Here is a 17,562-nt window from a genome sequence, read left to right as displayed (position 1 = left end):
GCCAAAGTACCCAGAGTTAAGATTTAGACGCCCAAAACAGTTGGAGGTGACATTTCCCAAGAACAACACAGCCTCCACGTCAGTGGTTCCTAAAGGCATGGTGGACACCCCCCGCCTCCAACATATTCACACTGAGCTGACCCCTCTGGCCCCTGCCGGTGTCTGAAATCAGCTGCTTCATTCTACTGGTAGATACATCTCTAAAACAAGACTGGGCTGATGCTGGTTCAAAATATCAGCTCTATAAATCATTCTGATTAGGAAATTAATTTAAGAAAGTTCACAGCAATCCATCCAATAGCTGTTGACACATTTCACTCAAAACCACACATAAAACTCCTGGTGGTGCCGGACAAAAGGTCAGGCTATCACCAAAGTCATTAGCACATGTTGTCTCTGTAGCATGGCTATCTGAACAAAATCTTCCAACCCATTTAGTCTAGTTTGAAGATAAAAAAGTAACAAATACAAACGAGAATACAAGTTGGATAAAGAAAGCTAATGCGTTTAGTTTTTTTCTTCAATAGACTATTCACTAAACAGTATTTCGAGATGCTGCTATCCAATTTTTATTTACCTTTTTTATTTATTTCCAGAAAATGTTTTATATTCATGAACGTTTTAGCTCTGCTGGTGGAGGTTCTAGCTTTTCCAAGCTTAAACTGCCACTTGGATCTGTTATCTAATGTTTCATGCAATACAAAGAAGAACTACAAGTCAGAGTTCAACTTTGTTTAGTTAATGATTATTTTCCCTCAAAAGAGATCAGCACACAGCAGACTTTTCCCATTGCCAAACAGACACCATGAAGCTGGGGCAGCATCTCAATGTTTGCGTCCTGCTGGTACTTTGTGTGACGTGGAGCGCAAATGGAGGAAATATTTTGGTTTGGTACACTGAAGGAAGTCACTGGATTAACATGAAGCCTGTGCTGGAGACACTGATCGACAGGGGACACCAGGTGACAGTGCTGTGTCCGAGCACTTCGTTGTTCATGAACACCAATGAGCCTTCCAGGTTTCGCTACGAACCCTTCAACGTCTCTGTCCCAAAGGAGGTCGTAAAGGAATTGATGGATGAATTCCTTCAATTTGCCATGTATGAGGTGGATCATATGAGCTACTTGCAGATTTACATTAGATTCATGGATCTGATGAAGGTCAATATGCTAAATTCTTTGAAATTTCTGGATGGCGTGCTGAAATCAGAAACCATAATGAAGAAGCTGAAGGAGGGAAAATATGACCTTCTCTTGGCTGACCCCATCTACCCTGGCAGTGACTTAGTGGCAGAGATTTTGGGCCTCCCCCTGGTCTTCTCCCTACGCTTTTCCATGGCCAATGCCTGGGAGAGATTGTGTGGTCAGTTGCCCGCTCCACCTTCCTATGTCCCCGGCGCTATGAGCAAACTGACTGATAAGATGGATTTCTCAGAGAGACTCTGGAACTTTCTCTTCTACGGGCTGCAGGACATTGTGATTGATAACATCTTTTGGACAGAACTAGATAAATATTACTCTGAAGTCAAAGGTGAGCAACTGAGCACAAGAACAATTGTGTAATAATAACACATTATTTATTGACCATAAAAAATCCAATTGTGATTTAATTGCATCACTTGTATAATTAATCACCTTGTCAACAATTTGATATTTAAAGTAGGGCTGTCAAGCGATTAAAAAAATTAATCTAATTAATTACAGGCTCTGTGATTAATTAATCTAAATTAATCGCATACTTTTATGACACTTTTATACCTGTTTATAAACAGCTGTATAGCCTGCTACAGTTTGTTACTCTCTCTCTCTCTCTCTCTCTCTCTCTGGCTCTCTCTCTCTCTGGCTCTCCGTCTCTCGTAACTTCTGTCTCCACAACAGACAGCGCTGCACTGCCACAGATGCCTATGCCGATTCATTCCCCATCGTCGTACTCATAGGCAAAAATATTGACACACACACACACACACACGGGGCGGGTGTCCGTTTACGCGGGAGACGAGACAGCTAGCAAACAAAATTGTACACACAGAGGAAGATTGAGAGATACTTTTGAACCTACATTGTTGCACCCGCTAAATCAATAATGCACAGACACAGCGGAGAATAAAGTAAGATGTCTTCCTACCTTCATGCTTATTTGCCCGAAGCATCCCATAAACCGTCCATAGAGCCCTCGGCCCCGCCCTTTCCCCCAGCTTCTCTCTTTACTTTTCTCCCTTTCACCCGTGCGGGCCGTGTATGCAAGCTACAGGTTCAGATCGGTGCAGCTGCGCACCACTTTTGCACCGGGTCAAAGGGCATTATAGAAGTGCGATTAATCTGCGGTAATTTTTTTAATCGCGTTAATTTTTCTGTAATTAATTAATCGAAATGAACGCGTTAATTTGACAGCCCTAATTTAAAGTAAGTAAAACTTGGTCGCTGGGCTGTCAACCATTACTTACTGCTACAAAACTAATGTAAGGGGAGGTAAAAAAAAAAAAAAAAGTTAAGGGCAATTAAAAAAGCAGGGTCCAATTTCTATCACTATGAAGATAATCTTGTCCTGGGCACGGGGAAGACACATCGCCTGATCAGGGCCACTCTGGCAAAATGGAAACTGTAATTCTAAACGAGTAGTCCCATCACTCTCAGTTCAATAACTTTATACAACTTTATTATACCAAGTAGGCTAGCTAACATTATACTCCTTGATAATCAAGTAAACACCTCACTTATATCCAAATTGTGACAGCTACCATTCACTAAATCAAAACAAATCCACCTTATCAATCTTTTCAATAGTCCCAAGCTTTATAGGCTCATATGAGCCAAATAAAGTTTCATACCGCAACTGTAGAACATTCTTAAATAAAAAGCATGGCAGCAGCCCACATATTTAAAAAGGCCTTTTGTATTCAAAACAGGGATTCTCTCCGAAAGGTGACAAGATTGTAACTCTGCTTTTGCATTGTAACAGGTATACCCACCAGTGCCTGCAAGACGATGGGTAGAGCCGACATTTGGTTGATACGAAACTACTGGGATTTTGACTTCCCTCGTCCTTTCCTCCCCAACTTTAAATATGTTGGTGGGATCCACTGCAGACCTGCTAAACCGTTACCAGAGGTAGGCCCCTCACCACTATCACAGGCCTATACATATGTTATTGGACCTCCAAAGTATTTCTGACTTAAACAATGAAGAGAGTACTCAAAAAGCAGCGATAATAAAATGCTGCTTGGTTTGGATTGAGATAATGTTGCTTTTCTTTCAGGATATGGAAGAGTTTGTGCAGAGTTCTGGAGACGATGGCATTGTGGTCTTCACTTTGGGATCATTCATCAACAACATCACCATAGAGAAGGGAAACATGATAGCTTCAGCCCTCGCTCAAATCCCACAGAAGGTCAGAGAACGATATCTGTGCTCCAACTGGAATTAACTTCAGGACCCCTTGACCCCTGAATGCAATATCAATTAATAAGAAGAAATGGCTACGAGAGTTTCAGTTTTGTTTTGTTGTTTTAGTTTAGCATTTCTTAGGCAATTAGCTGCAGCTGTTTTGTATTACCGACCATTTTCTTAATATATAATGCACACAACAAACTAAAAGTGTTTCACCATTGTTTATAGGTGCTATGGAGATACAGTGGGGAAAGACCAACGACTCTAGGTGCCAACACCAGAATATACAACTGGATCCCCCAGAATGACCTATTGGGTAAATAAAGCCAAACTACATTGTAATCTAGCCTCCAGTCAGACCTGGCCCTCCCCACTTTCTGTCCATTGAGGCAAGATTGACCTTAAATGGCTGTTTACAACAGTCCGTTCTGAACTGACCATTGAGGTCACCTGAATGAGGGCGTTCAAAGCTATATTACTCAAGAAGACTCAATCGCAGTCAAAGATGCTTTAACTAATTGCTGATTTAAGGATCTAAATCCCTTTGTCAATATGATACTTTTTTTGTTTTTTGTTTGATGTATTTGCAAATAATTCCATAAACCTATTTATATAATTCTTTATCTTTGTCATTTTGGGGTATTGAATATAGCCTGATAAGAGAACAAATGAATTTAGCACAAGGAAAATGTGAACAATCTGAAGGGGACTGAATAGTTTCTGAATAAAAAATATATCAATCCAGCCAATACTCAGTAATATTTTTAAAGTAGTGACACCATACAGAAGTGAAAAGATGTGCTATTCCGGCCAGCTTCGATAAGAGAAAGTAATGTAGGTGTCTTGATTTTTGGTACCCTTTCAGGTCACACCAAGACCAAAGCTTTTATCACCCATAGTGGCGCAAATGGGATTTATGAGGCCATCTACCATGGTGTTCCAATGGTGGGCATCCCCCTGTTTGCGGACCAGCCAGACAACATGGTCCATATGAAGGCTAAAGGAGCTGCACTTACCGTAGACTTCAATTTTATGAAGACAGAGGACCTTAGAGATGCAGTTAATGCTGTTGTCAATGAGAAATCGTAAGTTCCATGCCTTTCTGTGAAATTTATTTTTTCCCCATTTTGACTACTTGGACAGTTCACAATAATGGTGCATAAAGAAATGTCAATGCAGTATCACCCAGTTCTAATGAACCAACATTTTAACCCTGTATATCTACACTTATAGGTTCAAGGAGAATGCCATGCGGCTGTCCAGTATCCACCACGACAGACCATTGAGTGCTTTGGATGAGGGGGTATTCTGGATCGAGTTCACAATGAGAAACAAAGGAGCTAAGCACCTGCGGGTCCAGGCCCATGAACTGACCTGGTACCAGTATCACATCCTGGACGTCCTGGCATTCTTCCTCGCCATTGTTCTTTTGCTCGTACTCATCTTTATCAAGACCTGTAGTTTCTGCTTCCGGAGGTGCTGTGGCAGAAAGGAAAAGACAAAGGCTGAGTAACTGAGTGTTTTTCACCCATTAGTACTTTACCAAACAAACAAATCCTTTATTGGTCCGAGGCACGTAATATCACAATGTCCTGGATAGTCAATTGTGGTGTCGGATCTGTGATTGAATTTTTTTCTATTAAGACTTCTTTACAGTGTCAAGGATTCTTTTGACAAATTGTGTTGTACGTTTGGTTTCACTGTCACAATAAAACATTAACTTTTCATGCTTTATGTTATATTTGGCCACTGTTCTTGTTTGCCCCCCATATACCAACAGTAATTACATCAACTTGATGGCATCTGAGTCATGAAACCGGCCCAAACAAGAGTCAAGTTGTCTCTAAACTATTAATAGATAGTTTAGAGACAACTTGCCAACTTGAGACAGTTTGTGCAGTTCAGGGTGATCCCTGGACTTCATCGAGGAATCATACGGAACAAAGTAAAAGGAACATTGGAGAATGTATTAATTAATGTAAATAATTAATATAGGAAATGTATGAAGCTTGGTTTTAACTTCACTATTTTGATGATCTTGATGGGACAATTAGATATGGAAACTATGAATTATCTAAAAAAAACATGTATCAAAGAAATAATTAAGACAAGACAGATGTACTATGTTCAGCTCTTGAAACTTTAGTTCCTCTTGGGTTGATCACTTCTGTTGGGCGCTCATGGCTATGCATGCCTGACCAGGACTTAGCTGAAATCCGCCACACAGGACATACTAAAGGCTGGCATACAGCAAACTTGAATAAGTCAACCTCCAACATGACAAAAGTCAGAAAAGATCTGTAGAAAAAGGATGGATGGATATTTTTGACAATTTATCTTACTTTTGTGTAACTGAGAATTTCTGTCTGCATTAAGTCAAAGTTTTAATCATGGATTCTCAAGAAACTACAACAAACGAGATGGGGTTCAGTGCTTAACATCAACATCTTAAAAAAATTGAGCACCTAAAAAAGCTGAAATTTCAAAATCCAAGGAGTAGACCCCGGGACAGCTCAAAGCTAAGGGATGTCTGCAGATAGCCAGCAAACCCAACCAGGCTGAAGGAATCATGGACCTGCAACTGATCAACTAAATCAATCAGTGAATTACCTGCTGATACATTTGAGGATAGGAATCCAGTTATGGTATAATATGTCATGCTGTCTTTTACTAAACACCTGATATCCAGGTGGCTCCCATGACTCCAATACAGCAGCTGTAGCAAGTGTCCTCTACCTGTATTCATTGATCTGACGATGTAAGTTGTAAAGTTAAAACTTTGGGATGTTTGTAAATCATAAAACTAATGCATACATACATCTATTCTTAACTGCTTTCCCTAAGTGCATTAGGGAAAACAGTTAGTAGCATTTGATACCATAAATCATGACAGAATAATCAATAAATTAAAACGGTATGGTATCAGGGGGGTTGTATTAAACTGGCTGAGGAGCTATTTACAGAACAGGCAACAGTTTGTGAAGATGGGTGAACATATGTCATCTTGTTTGGACATTGCCTGTGTGGTCCCCCAGGGGTCAGTATTAGGGCCAATTCTTTTTATTCTCTACATTAATGATATATGCAAAACATCAAAGATTTCACAATTCGTGTTATTTGCAGACGACACTAATATTTTTTGTACGGGAGAGGACTTGCAGCAGCTTCTGGAGTTAATTACAACTGAAATGAGCAAATTAAAAAAGTGGTTTGACAATAATAAATTGTCATTGAATCTAAGTAAAACAAAAATCATGTTGTTTGGAAATTGTAATTTAAATAATGACGTAAATGTTAAGATTGACGGTGTTAATATTGAAAGAGTGTATGTAAATAAATTCCTTGGTGTGACAATAGACCATAAGCTCAGCTGGAAACCTCACATAAAACATGTTAAATCTAAACTGTCACAAAGCAGCTTAGTCCTGTGTAAAGCAAAGCATATATTGGATCAAAAATCATTACATATTCTTTACTGCTCAATGATCTTACCTTATTTAAATTACTGTGTGGAGGTCTGGGGGACCACTTACAAAAGCTCACTGCTACCATTAGTCACAATACAAAAACGAGCCATAAGAGTAATCAATAAAGCTGGATATTATGATCACACCAACCTCCTGTTTTTACATTCCCGTATCATAAAGTTCAATGACCTGGTTGAATATCAAGTTGCACAAATCATGTTCAAAGCTAGAAATAAACTGCTACCAGGTAACATTCAAAAACTTTTTTTTGACCGAGAGGGGGGTTACAATTTGAGGGAACAGTTAAACTTTAAGACACTGGCTGTACGCATGACTTTAAAATGTCATTGCATCTCAATTGGGGGTGTGAAACTGTGGAATGGGATGAGCACGGAGCTATAGCGATGTCCAAACATGATCCAGTTTAAAAAAAGGTTCAAAGCAATGATTTTCAAAAGGTACAGGGATGAGGTTGAGAAGTAAGAAAGAAATTATAAATATATATACAGTCAAATGAAAAAGTTTGGGAACCCCTCTCAGCCGGCATTATAATTGACTCTGCTTTCACAAAAAAAATATAAAAGTGGTATGTCTTTAATTTACCAGGAACAGCTAAGTACTGGGATGTTTTCCAAACAAAGATTTTTTGAAAAGCAGTATTTGGTTGTATGAAATAAAATAAAATGTGAAAAACTGGCTGTGCAAAAATATGGGTACCCTTGTGGTTTTGTTGATTTTAATGCCTGTAACAGCATGTAAAACTGATGACTTTAAACACAAAGTTGGTTGGATTATGTTGTTAAGCCTTGAACCTCATATAATTGTCTGTTTAATCATGAGAAAATGTATTTTAGGTGCCTAAATGCAAGTTGCACTTCTCTTTGACTCTCTGCTGAAGTGAGACAGAATGGGATCATCAAAACAGCTCCCAAAAGATCTGAAAAACAAAGATTGTTCATTGTCATGGTTTAGGGCAGTGGTGTCAAACATACGGCCCGCGGGCCGATTTAATCCGGCCCGCGACTTGTAGAGCACACATTTATGAGCATTTAAAAAAAAAAAGTAAGTCTCTAGCCCATTCCTGTGAGGAGATATGAATTTTTAAAGAAATAACCAAAATGCTCACTCCAGCCGCTAGGGGGCAGCCTAAATAAAAAAAAAGCACATTTTAGCAACGTGGGAAATGGTAAATGGCAATCTTGCTTCACCGCTATTAATGTTTCCTCCAGTGCTTTATGGCAAAGTAAAAACCAAAAAAATAAAAAATAAATAAAACAATTTTTATTTTTAGTGCTGAACAATTAATGTACTAGCAAGCGCGATGTGTCCGCGGCTCTGCACGTGCGAAACGAGCAGGAGCATGCTAGTGTAGGCCTACAAGATTTATTTCCTAATTTTCCATGCTGCTTTATTTTTATGTTTTAAATTGGGAAAAACGAATTCCAAAACAACCAATAACCTCTGTATTTAAAAATAAATCAAAACAGTAGAAGTTGCACTTTTATTAAATTTTATTTTGTACTGTCTGCATGTTTGCACAAAATGTGTCCCTGTACATATAGTAAACAAAATTGGACAACTGTAACGTCAGTGCCTGTTGTATTTGTGTATTCAAATAAACAGTTGTTTATTTCATTAGTGCGTATTGGCATCTTTGAGCAAAATACCCCCCAAATTTTTGCTGCGGCGCTGCGCGCCGCACCTCCTATTCCCATGGCCAGCAGCAACCTTTACTAAGACATTTCCTGGGGGGTACAGAGATCCCTTGTGATCCGTGATAATGTAGGTTACAAATGTAGACTGAGTGATAAAGCATATTACTGAAAAACAAAGCTAGAGATTTGGAGTTGATGTACGTTATTTTGCCATTATTGTACTGGTCCGGCCCACTTGAGATCAGAGAGGCTGTATGTGGCCCTCGAACCAAAATGAGTTTGACACCCCTGGTTTAGGGGAAGGCTACAAGAAGCTTTCCCAAAGGTTTCAATTGTCAATTTCGACTGTAGGGAACGTTGTCAGGAAATGGAAGGACACAGGCATAGTGGCAGTTAAACCCAGGCATGGCAGACCAAGAAAAAAACAGGAGCGGCATAGGTGGAGGATTGTGAGAATGGTTGCACACAACCCAAAGATCACCTCCAAAGACCTACAAGAACATCTGGCTGCAGATGGTGCATCTGTACATCGTTCAACAATTCAGCGCAATTTGCACCAAAACATCTGCTTTTTATAAAGACCAAATAGCTTAATTTTTGTCTCATCAGTCCAAAGAATTTTCTTCCAATATGAAGCTGGCTTGTCTAAATGAGCTTTTGCATACTCCATGCAACTGTATCTGTGGCGTGGGCGCAGAAAGGGCTTCCTTCTCATCACCCGGCCATACAGATGTTTTGGTGCAAATTGCACTGAATTGTAGAACCATGTACAGATACACAATCTGCAGCCAGATGTTCTTGCAGGTCTTTGGAGGTGATCTTTGGGTTGTGTGCAACCATTCTCACAATCCGCCGCATATGCCGCTCTTGTACTTTTCTTGGTCTGCTAGACCTGGGTTTAACTGCAACTGTGCCTGTGTCCTTCCATTCCCTGACAACGTTCCTTACAGTAGAAATTGACAATTGAAACCTTTGGGAAAGCTTCTTGTAGCCTTCCCCTAAACCATGACAATGGCTGTGTCTTGATTCAGGTATTGCATGGGTATTGCAGCCTACGAAGGCTGCATTTGAAGACCGATTGCGTCATAGCGGCGCGCAAAGGCTGTCCCGTTTGCAAGGCTCCTCATATGCGGTCGTGAAATGCAGCCTTCGTTTCACGGTTTTGAAGGCTGCATCAGATGGATCCTTCGCGGCCCAACATATCCCAAGATTCATTGCGTTTTTTTCAGAGATGGCATAAAATAAAATAAGAAATAACAAAACAGCAACGTGTTGCTCCATCTTCTTAACTTTTATCTTCCTTTCTTTTTTTCTTGTACTTTTTTTTCTTTTCGTCTGGTAGACAACTTATTTTTATGTTTTCCTCCGTTGACAGGGCTGTCTCCGTTGGCAGCAATCAGGGTTGCTAGGCAGCACAGGAGCGGCGAGTCGTCACGCAAGGTAACGGCTTGTTACGTAAACCGGAAATGCTCGTAAACCGAGACCTGCGGAGACCGTCTCATTTAACAAGGCTCGTTGGCCTTAAAACCGGCCTTAAAATCGGCCTTCATAGCCTATAGCCTTCATAGACCGCGAGACTGCGTCCTACCAAGTGCGTGGTCTCTGAATCAAGACACAGCCAATGAATAATCTTTGTTTTTCAGATCTTTTGGGAGCTGTTTTGATGATCCCATTCTGTCTCACTTCAGCAGAGAGTCAAAGAGAAGTGCAACTTGCATTTAGGCACCTAAAATACATTTTCTCATGATTAAACAGACAATTCTATGAGGTTCAAGGCTTAACAACATAATCCAACCAACTTTGTGTTTAAAATCATCAGTTTTACATGCTGTTACAGGCATTAAAATCAACAAAACCACAAGGGTACCCATATTTTTGCACAGCCAGTTTTTCACATTTTATTTTATTTCATACAACCAAATACTGCTTTTCAAAAAATCTTTGTTTGGAAAACATCCCAGTACTTAGCTGTTCCTGGTAAATTAAAGACATACCACTTTTATATTTTTTTTGTGAAAGCAGAGTCAATTATAATGCCGGCTGAGAGGGGTTCCCAAACTTTTTCATATGATTGTATATATATAGCCTATATATATATATATATATATATATATATATATATATATATATATATATATATATAGGCTATATATATATATATATATATATATATATATATATATATATATATATATATATATATATATATATATATAGGCTATATATATATATATATATATATATATATATATATATATATGGGTTGCATTGATATATATGGATATATATACTGATTGTATAGATATGCATGTAGATATGGGTATATTGATTGTATATAATATAGATATATGCATTGTATAAATATATCAAATATAAAAAATCATAGTAGGGGAAGGTGGGGTGATTTGTGCAACTTTTTACTCAAAGTGATTTTAAAGTGAGGCCTTGACAGTTATGTCTCCAACTCAAATATGTACATATATTTCAGGATGTTGTGCATCCCTGGCAATAAAAACTTTGGATCTGGAATAAACTGTTTAAGAAATATAGCTTTCGGAAAAAAAGTTGTCTTGTCGCACAAATCACCCCACGTAGTGGGGTGATTTGTGCGTCATTGTGTCACAATGACAAAGTCACCATCATCATCTTTCTGGCCATCTGAAATCTCATCAGTGGTGTCGTTAAGTGGAATTGAGATGTCACTCTCTTCTGAGCTACTGTAGACAATCACTTTCTTTTGGTGACCAGCGTATACAGCCATGCCACTGGCACAACTCTCAGAAATGTACTTTGCACTAGTTGCTCCGTGCTTGTGGAACCAACTGCCACCTGACAAATGTGATTCCCCCTACATTTCTGCCTTTAAATCAAGGCTCAAAACCCATATGTACACCCTGGTGTTTCCTCCCCATTAACCTCTGCACTACTTACTTACCTCTGCACTACTATCTGTGTTTATGTGGATGTATGGGCTTTACGTCTTTTATTTTGGTTATTGTTATTTTACCTTCATTGTTTACCTACTGAATGCACTATGTACAGCACTTTGGACAGTGCAAACTGTCATAAATGTGCTTTTATAAATACATTTTACTTACTTACTTACTTATAACTCACCCAGGCCCTTGTGCACAAATCACCCCATCCCCAGAATTTTGGATAATAGGCATGATGCAGCAATTTAGGGTTGACATTGTGCTAACTATATAGACTCAAAGTGTAGCATACCAAAGCACTAAAACATGTGTCAAATGTTTTCAAACGTGTCTATAATTGTTCAGACACAATAATCAAAAAACCATGATCATGGAAATTTTACTTTGAAAGGCAAAACACAGTTTTTTGAGCTTAAATGTGCTTATATCTTATTCCTTGTGTCTCCCTTCTTTACAGGATGAGTCAAATGGATGGCTCTTCTTAAATATGTGGTCACATTTCCAATTTCTTCCACGGTTTTCTAGAAACAAGGGGTTTTGCAACTTCCAAAATGCACAAATCACCCCACCTTCCCCTATATTAAGTTGTATGTATGTATAGATCGTAAATGTCAAATATAGTATCGCCAATTGTATAGATAGATTGTATAGAGATTATATGGATTACAAGAAGCGAATATAATAAATATTTTTATTTTTTTTACTATGGAAAAGGGGTAGGATTAAATAAGTGTATACTTCTTCCTGCTCCTTTTCAGGCATATCACATCAATACAGATAATTTTTTTTTTTTGTGAAGTAATTTAAACATAAATTTTGTTTATTGTATTTTTATGATTTTCATTTAGTTTTGGATTGTTTTTGATATGTCTGAAATAAAATAAAAGAAAGAAAGTAAGTGGTAATGACACATACTTACAGATGGGTTTGCCCATTTGGGTCACTAAGTACATAGCCCCACATTGACAGCGCAGAAAAAAATACCTCATTGCAAGCACAGCACTGGTTAGGATGTGCCCTCTGGTGTCATACATCTGAGGATGTCATTAAAATAGTATTTTAGAGTTCAAGTTGGGAATATTTATATTTTCATTGCGGTCTGCATTGCATTTACTATTGTCAGCAAAAAACAACAGTATAACCAGGTTTCTTCAAGTACTGGAAAGGATAGTAGCTGACATTTTATTATCTACTTCTTAAGTTTTTTTTACTTCTGGTTTGTGGAGTTGTGGTGGTACACGTTAGAGATTAATCTTGTTTTTTATACTGACTGTTAACTTTACACTCATCACCTTTTACCTCTTACAACTTGCTTGGGGTGGGTCTGTTATCTGATGTGTTATGCACTACAAAGAGATACTACAAGCCACAGTTCAACTGAGTTTAGTTAATGATTGGTGATATTTTTCTTCAAAAAGGGATCAAACCACTACAGGCTTTTCCCCTTGCCAAACAGACACCATGAGGCTGGGGCCACATCTCCATGTTTGCGTCCTGCTGTTACTTTGTGTGACATGGAGCGCAAATGGAGGAAATATTTTGGTTTGGTATTCTGAAGGAAGCCACTGGATTAACCTGAAGCCTGTGCTGGAGACACTGATCGGCAAGGGACACCAGGTGACAGTGCTGTGTCCGAGCACTTCGATGTACATGAACACCGATGAGCCATCCATGTTTCGCTACGAACCCTTCAATGTCTCAGTTTCAATGGAGGCCGTGGAGGAGTTTATGGATGAGTACCTTCGATTTTCCATGTATGAGATGGATCATATGAGCTACTTGCAGCTTTACATCAGATACATGGATCTGATGAAGGTTGATTTGCAGTTTAATTTGAAGTATCTCGATGGTGTGCTGAAATCAGAAACAGTAATGAAGAAGCTGAAGGACGGAAAATATGACCTTCTCTTGGCTGACCCCATCTACCCTGGCAGTGACTTATTGGCAGACATTTTGGGCCTCCCCCTGGTCTTCTCCTTGCGCTTCTCTCTAGCACATAACTGGGAGAGATTGTGTGGTCAGTTGCCCGCTCCACCTTCCTATGTCCCCGGCGCTATGAGCAAACTGACTGATAAGATGGATTTCTCTGAGAGACTCTGGAACTTTCTTTTCTACGGGCTGCAGGACATTGTGATTGATGACGTCTTTTGGACAGGACTAGATAAATATTACTCTGAAGTCAAAGGTGAGAAACTGAGCTACAAGAACAACTATTAAGGACCACATTAAGTCCTATTATAATTTAATTGCAACACTTGTATTTTAACACAAATATCACATTCTTGACAAAGTGATTGGATTTAGGTATAAGTAAATTAAACTTGGAAATAAGCTCTCACCTCAAGTATACTTTGCAATAGACTAGCAACCTTTTCTTTTGCATTGTGATAGGGATACCCACCAGTGCCTGTCAGACGATGGGTAGAGCAGAGATCTGGTTGATGCGAACCTACTGGGATTTTGATTTTCCTCGCCCTTTCCTCCCCAACTTCAAATTTGTTGGTGGGCTCCACTGCAGACCTGCTAAACCTTTACCAGAGGTAGGGCCCATCTGTTATTGGACCTCCAAAGTATTTCTGACTCAAACAATAAAGAGAATCCCCATAAGCAGTGGAAATAAAATAAAATGCTGTTTGGTTTACATTGTGATAATGTTGCTTTTCTTTCAGGATATGGAAGAGTTTGTGCAGAGTTCTGGAGACAATGGCATCGTGGTCTTCACTTTGGGATCATTCATCAACAACATCACCATAGAGAGGGGAAACATGATAGCTTCAGCCCTCGCTCAAATCCCACAGAAGGTCAGGGGTTTATCTTCATGTGCCAGCTGATTTAAATTTATCACATAAAGAACAATTTTCCCTCTCATTGGGAATACTGTAGTTTCAAGGAGGCTTTTGGGGTTTTATTTTCTGGTGACTGTCAGATGTCCTTGCATTCAACCAATTTGATTGATTTTCATGGCCTTTCAATGAAAAAACAACCCTCATTGAAGGGTTGATAGTAAATCAGTTTATGATAAGGTAGGTAACAAATGATTTGCAGATAATGGCAATAAACTTATAACAAGGCAATTTTTTTCTGGTTGACTCAAGATTCAAGCAGCCACTGTTAGCAATTGCCAGGAACTGGTAGTGTGGGAGAATTGGTGGTAGATTTGAGACAAGCCAGGCTGCTGGATGAGCTGCAGATGTCTTATGGCATGAGCAGACACTCAAGTCAGAGTTGAGTTGCAGAAGTCAAGGTGGGAAATGAGAAGAGCCTTGGCCAGAATCTGCACCTTCTCATGGGTGAGCAGCAATTGACGTGTCCTCCTGATTTTGAGAATGAATATGCAGGAAATAATTGTAGCAGCACTGTTGGTAAAGACCGCTGTCACCTTCAGGTTCCTTGCATTCAGGAGAGGTCATGGACGGGTGATGCCCGCCCTGGAGGGATACTTGGTTTAGTTGGTGTATAGACATCCAGTAAGAAATGTCAGTCCTACACGCTGAGATTCGTGCTGCCATGGGAAAAGCCATGTGAGTGAATAAAAGATCAGAATGATTTGGTGTAAAGAGATAAGAAGTGGGGACCCAGAACAGAACCATGAGGGACAACAGTGGTGAGCCTGCTAGATTCAGATGAAGATTCTCTTCAAGCTACCCTGGAAGTGTGGTCCTTGAGGAAGGATGTGAACGGATAGCGCACAGACCCTGAGAATCCTAATTCTTTGACAATTAATTATGTGTCAAACGCTGCTGAAAGTTGAGTTTCAGTGAAGTGGCCTGCCTTGAAATCAGACCGAGTAGGGTTAAAAAGGCTGTTCTGGTCGAGATGTGCAGAAGTTGAGTTTAACCAGGATCCTCATTCAATTGTAGAGAGTCAAGTCTGAAATTCTTTATAACAGATGGGTAAAGTATGGATGTATCGATGAGGTGGATGAGGGAAGAAAGGAGGTCAGGAGCAATACAATTGGGAAGGGATTGGCTAAAGTTGGAAGGCGGTTGGACAGAGGGATGTATCCATGGTTAGAACCTTATTCTCCTAATTATTTTATCATGTTTTATTAAATGAATGTAGTACAGTATATTGAGACGTACAATTAGCATTGTGTTAGTCTAATAGTGTTACTAATGTTTGTAGATACTTTGGAAATACAAAGGAGAAAAACCAGCGACTCTGGGTGCCAACACCAGAATATACAACTGGATCCCTCAGAATGACCTATTGGGTAAGTAAAGCTTTTATCTCACTCACACTTGGCCTGGTTGACTAGTGCTTAGGTGCGATTGTCCCCCCTCCCTGATACCCTGCTGGCCAGGTCTGGCAGGCAATCACACTACTTTTTAAAATGTGCGAGTTGAGTTTTGGTTTCCATGTATCATATTGTTTTTGAATATTTTTATCATTACAAATTTGCAGCAAACATTCCACCTCCAAATCAGACCAACGCCAACCCTCGGCAACATTCTTTTAAATATCCGTTGACAGGAGCAATCACATATTAATTAATGCAAGGACAGCAGCGGTCTAGCATGTGCTTGTGTTCGTACTTGAGCATCCACTTGAGAGGTAGAGAAAGTCTCTAGACAGACATGGGCCTCATTTCATAAGTTGGTGCACAAAAACAAAACAACAGGGGTGAAATGTGCTTAATTTTTTTTTCCACAAACGTTGGTATTGATTGAAAAATTCTATGCGTAAAAGTATCTGTACAAAAATTTGTACAAAAAGTATGTGTTTATAGTAGTGTCATCACACAGAGGGGAAAATATGTGCTTTACCAGCGTGTCTGGATAGAAGAAAGTAATGTATGTTTCATGATTTTTGGTACCCTATCAGGTCACCCCAAGACCAAAGCTTTCATCACCCATGGTGGCACAAATGGGATTTATGAGGCCATCTACCATGGTGTTCCCATGATGGGCCTCCCCATGTTTGCCGATCAGCCAGACAACATGGTCCATATGAAGGCGAAAGGAGCAGCAGTAATCGCAGACTTGAACTTCATGAAGACAGAGGACCTTAGAGATGCAATCCAAACTGTCATCAATGACAAATCGTAAGCTATTTTTTATTTATTTTCTCAGGCTACAAGGGTATTTCATTAGCCTTTTGCATACATAGAGTTCAAATTCATATTACAGAGGTAATATTAACGAAAGGCCATAAATCAGCAGTTATATAATTACATAACATTGGGACAGAGTTTACTTTCCACCACAGGGTTTCAAGGACTCAGGGAGATTACAATACACACTGATACAAGTATTGGATGGACTTTCCCCTCAAATATTGGCTTTGAGATTTAACCTTTGAAATTTATGTAATTTAAACAATCAACTGTTTTTATCTCCATTCATCGGCAAAGCATTAAAATGGAAGAAAGTATAATAAAAAAGAATGCATAGCACATTTATAAACATTTGAACTCTTCAAAATTACAGGTATAAGGAGAATGCCATGCGGCTGTCCAGTATCCACCACGACAGACCATTGAGTGCTTTGGATGAGGCGGTATTCTGGATCGAGTTCACAATGAGAAACAAAGGAGCCAAGCACCTGCGGGTCCAGGCCCATGTACTCACCTGGTACCAGTATCACAACCTGGACGTCTTCGCATTGCTCCTGACCATTGTTCTTTTACTCATAGTCATCTTTATCAAGACCTGTTGTTTCTGCTGTCGGAGGTGCTGTGGCAGAAAGGAAAAGACCAAGAGAAAGGCTGAGTAACTGACTTTTTTTCACCAGGTAGTACTTTACCAATAAAACAAATTCACTTTAAGTCTAAGGCACGTAATATAACAACGAGGATGGCTGCGTAACTGACTGGTAAAGAACTAATGAATGCAAACACAAAGCCCTGAATTGGAATTTGTGGGTTTCACTATATATTTATAGCAGTACTTAAAGTATAGTATAAGATGTTTTCGAAGAGACGTTGCTGTAGCAGAAGTCAGCATTGTACGGTTGCAGACAGGGCCAGAAGAAAAGCACTTTTCATGCAAATATACAGAAGCTAACCTATAACTTGAATATTCACACATTGAATATTTATTTTTGTATCACTCCACCAATCAGCTCCTCAACTCAGAGCTCCTGCGGATTATTCGAGACAAAAGAAAACAAAATGAAAG

The 17,562-nt window shown here is 39.4% G+C and overlaps 2 protein-coding genes across 2 annotated transcripts; both read left to right on the top strand.

Annotated features, from left to right (window-relative positions):
• Window positions 1-805: 805 nt before the first annotated feature.
• Window positions 806-4,898, top strand: LOC307266167 (UDP-glucuronosyltransferase 2C1-like; the record flags this gene model as incomplete). Its single annotated transcript, XM_080048110.1, has 6 exons — window positions 806-1,529; window positions 2,958-3,106; window positions 3,255-3,386; window positions 3,614-3,701; window positions 4,251-4,470; window positions 4,619-4,898. 6 exons carry the CDS (start codon window positions 806-808, stop codon window positions 4,896-4,898), a joined length of 1,593 nt encoding a protein of 530 aa, XP_079904236.1.
• An 8,600-nt stretch (window positions 4,899-13,498) lies between these two features.
• LOC307266173 (UDP-glucuronosyltransferase 2A2-like) lies at window positions 13,499-17,158 on the top strand (the record flags this gene model as incomplete). The annotated part of the gene is made up of 6 exons (XM_080048120.1): window positions 13,499-13,628; window positions 13,835-13,983; window positions 14,113-14,244; window positions 15,569-15,656; window positions 16,268-16,487; window positions 16,873-17,158. 6 exons carry the CDS (start codon window positions 13,499-13,501, stop codon window positions 17,156-17,158), a joined length of 1,005 nt encoding a protein of 334 aa, XP_079904246.1.
• Between the last annotated feature and the right edge of the window lie 404 nt (window positions 17,159-17,562).

Source organism: Ammodytes marinus, assembly GCF_949987685.1.
Source record: "Ammodytes marinus genome assembly, chromosome: 2".
Taxonomy (NCBI): Eukaryota; Metazoa; Chordata; class Actinopteri; order Uranoscopiformes; family Ammodytidae; genus Ammodytes; species Ammodytes marinus.
Note: the sequence above shows the minus strand (reverse complement) of the source record. Positions and strands in the feature narration are given on the sequence as shown.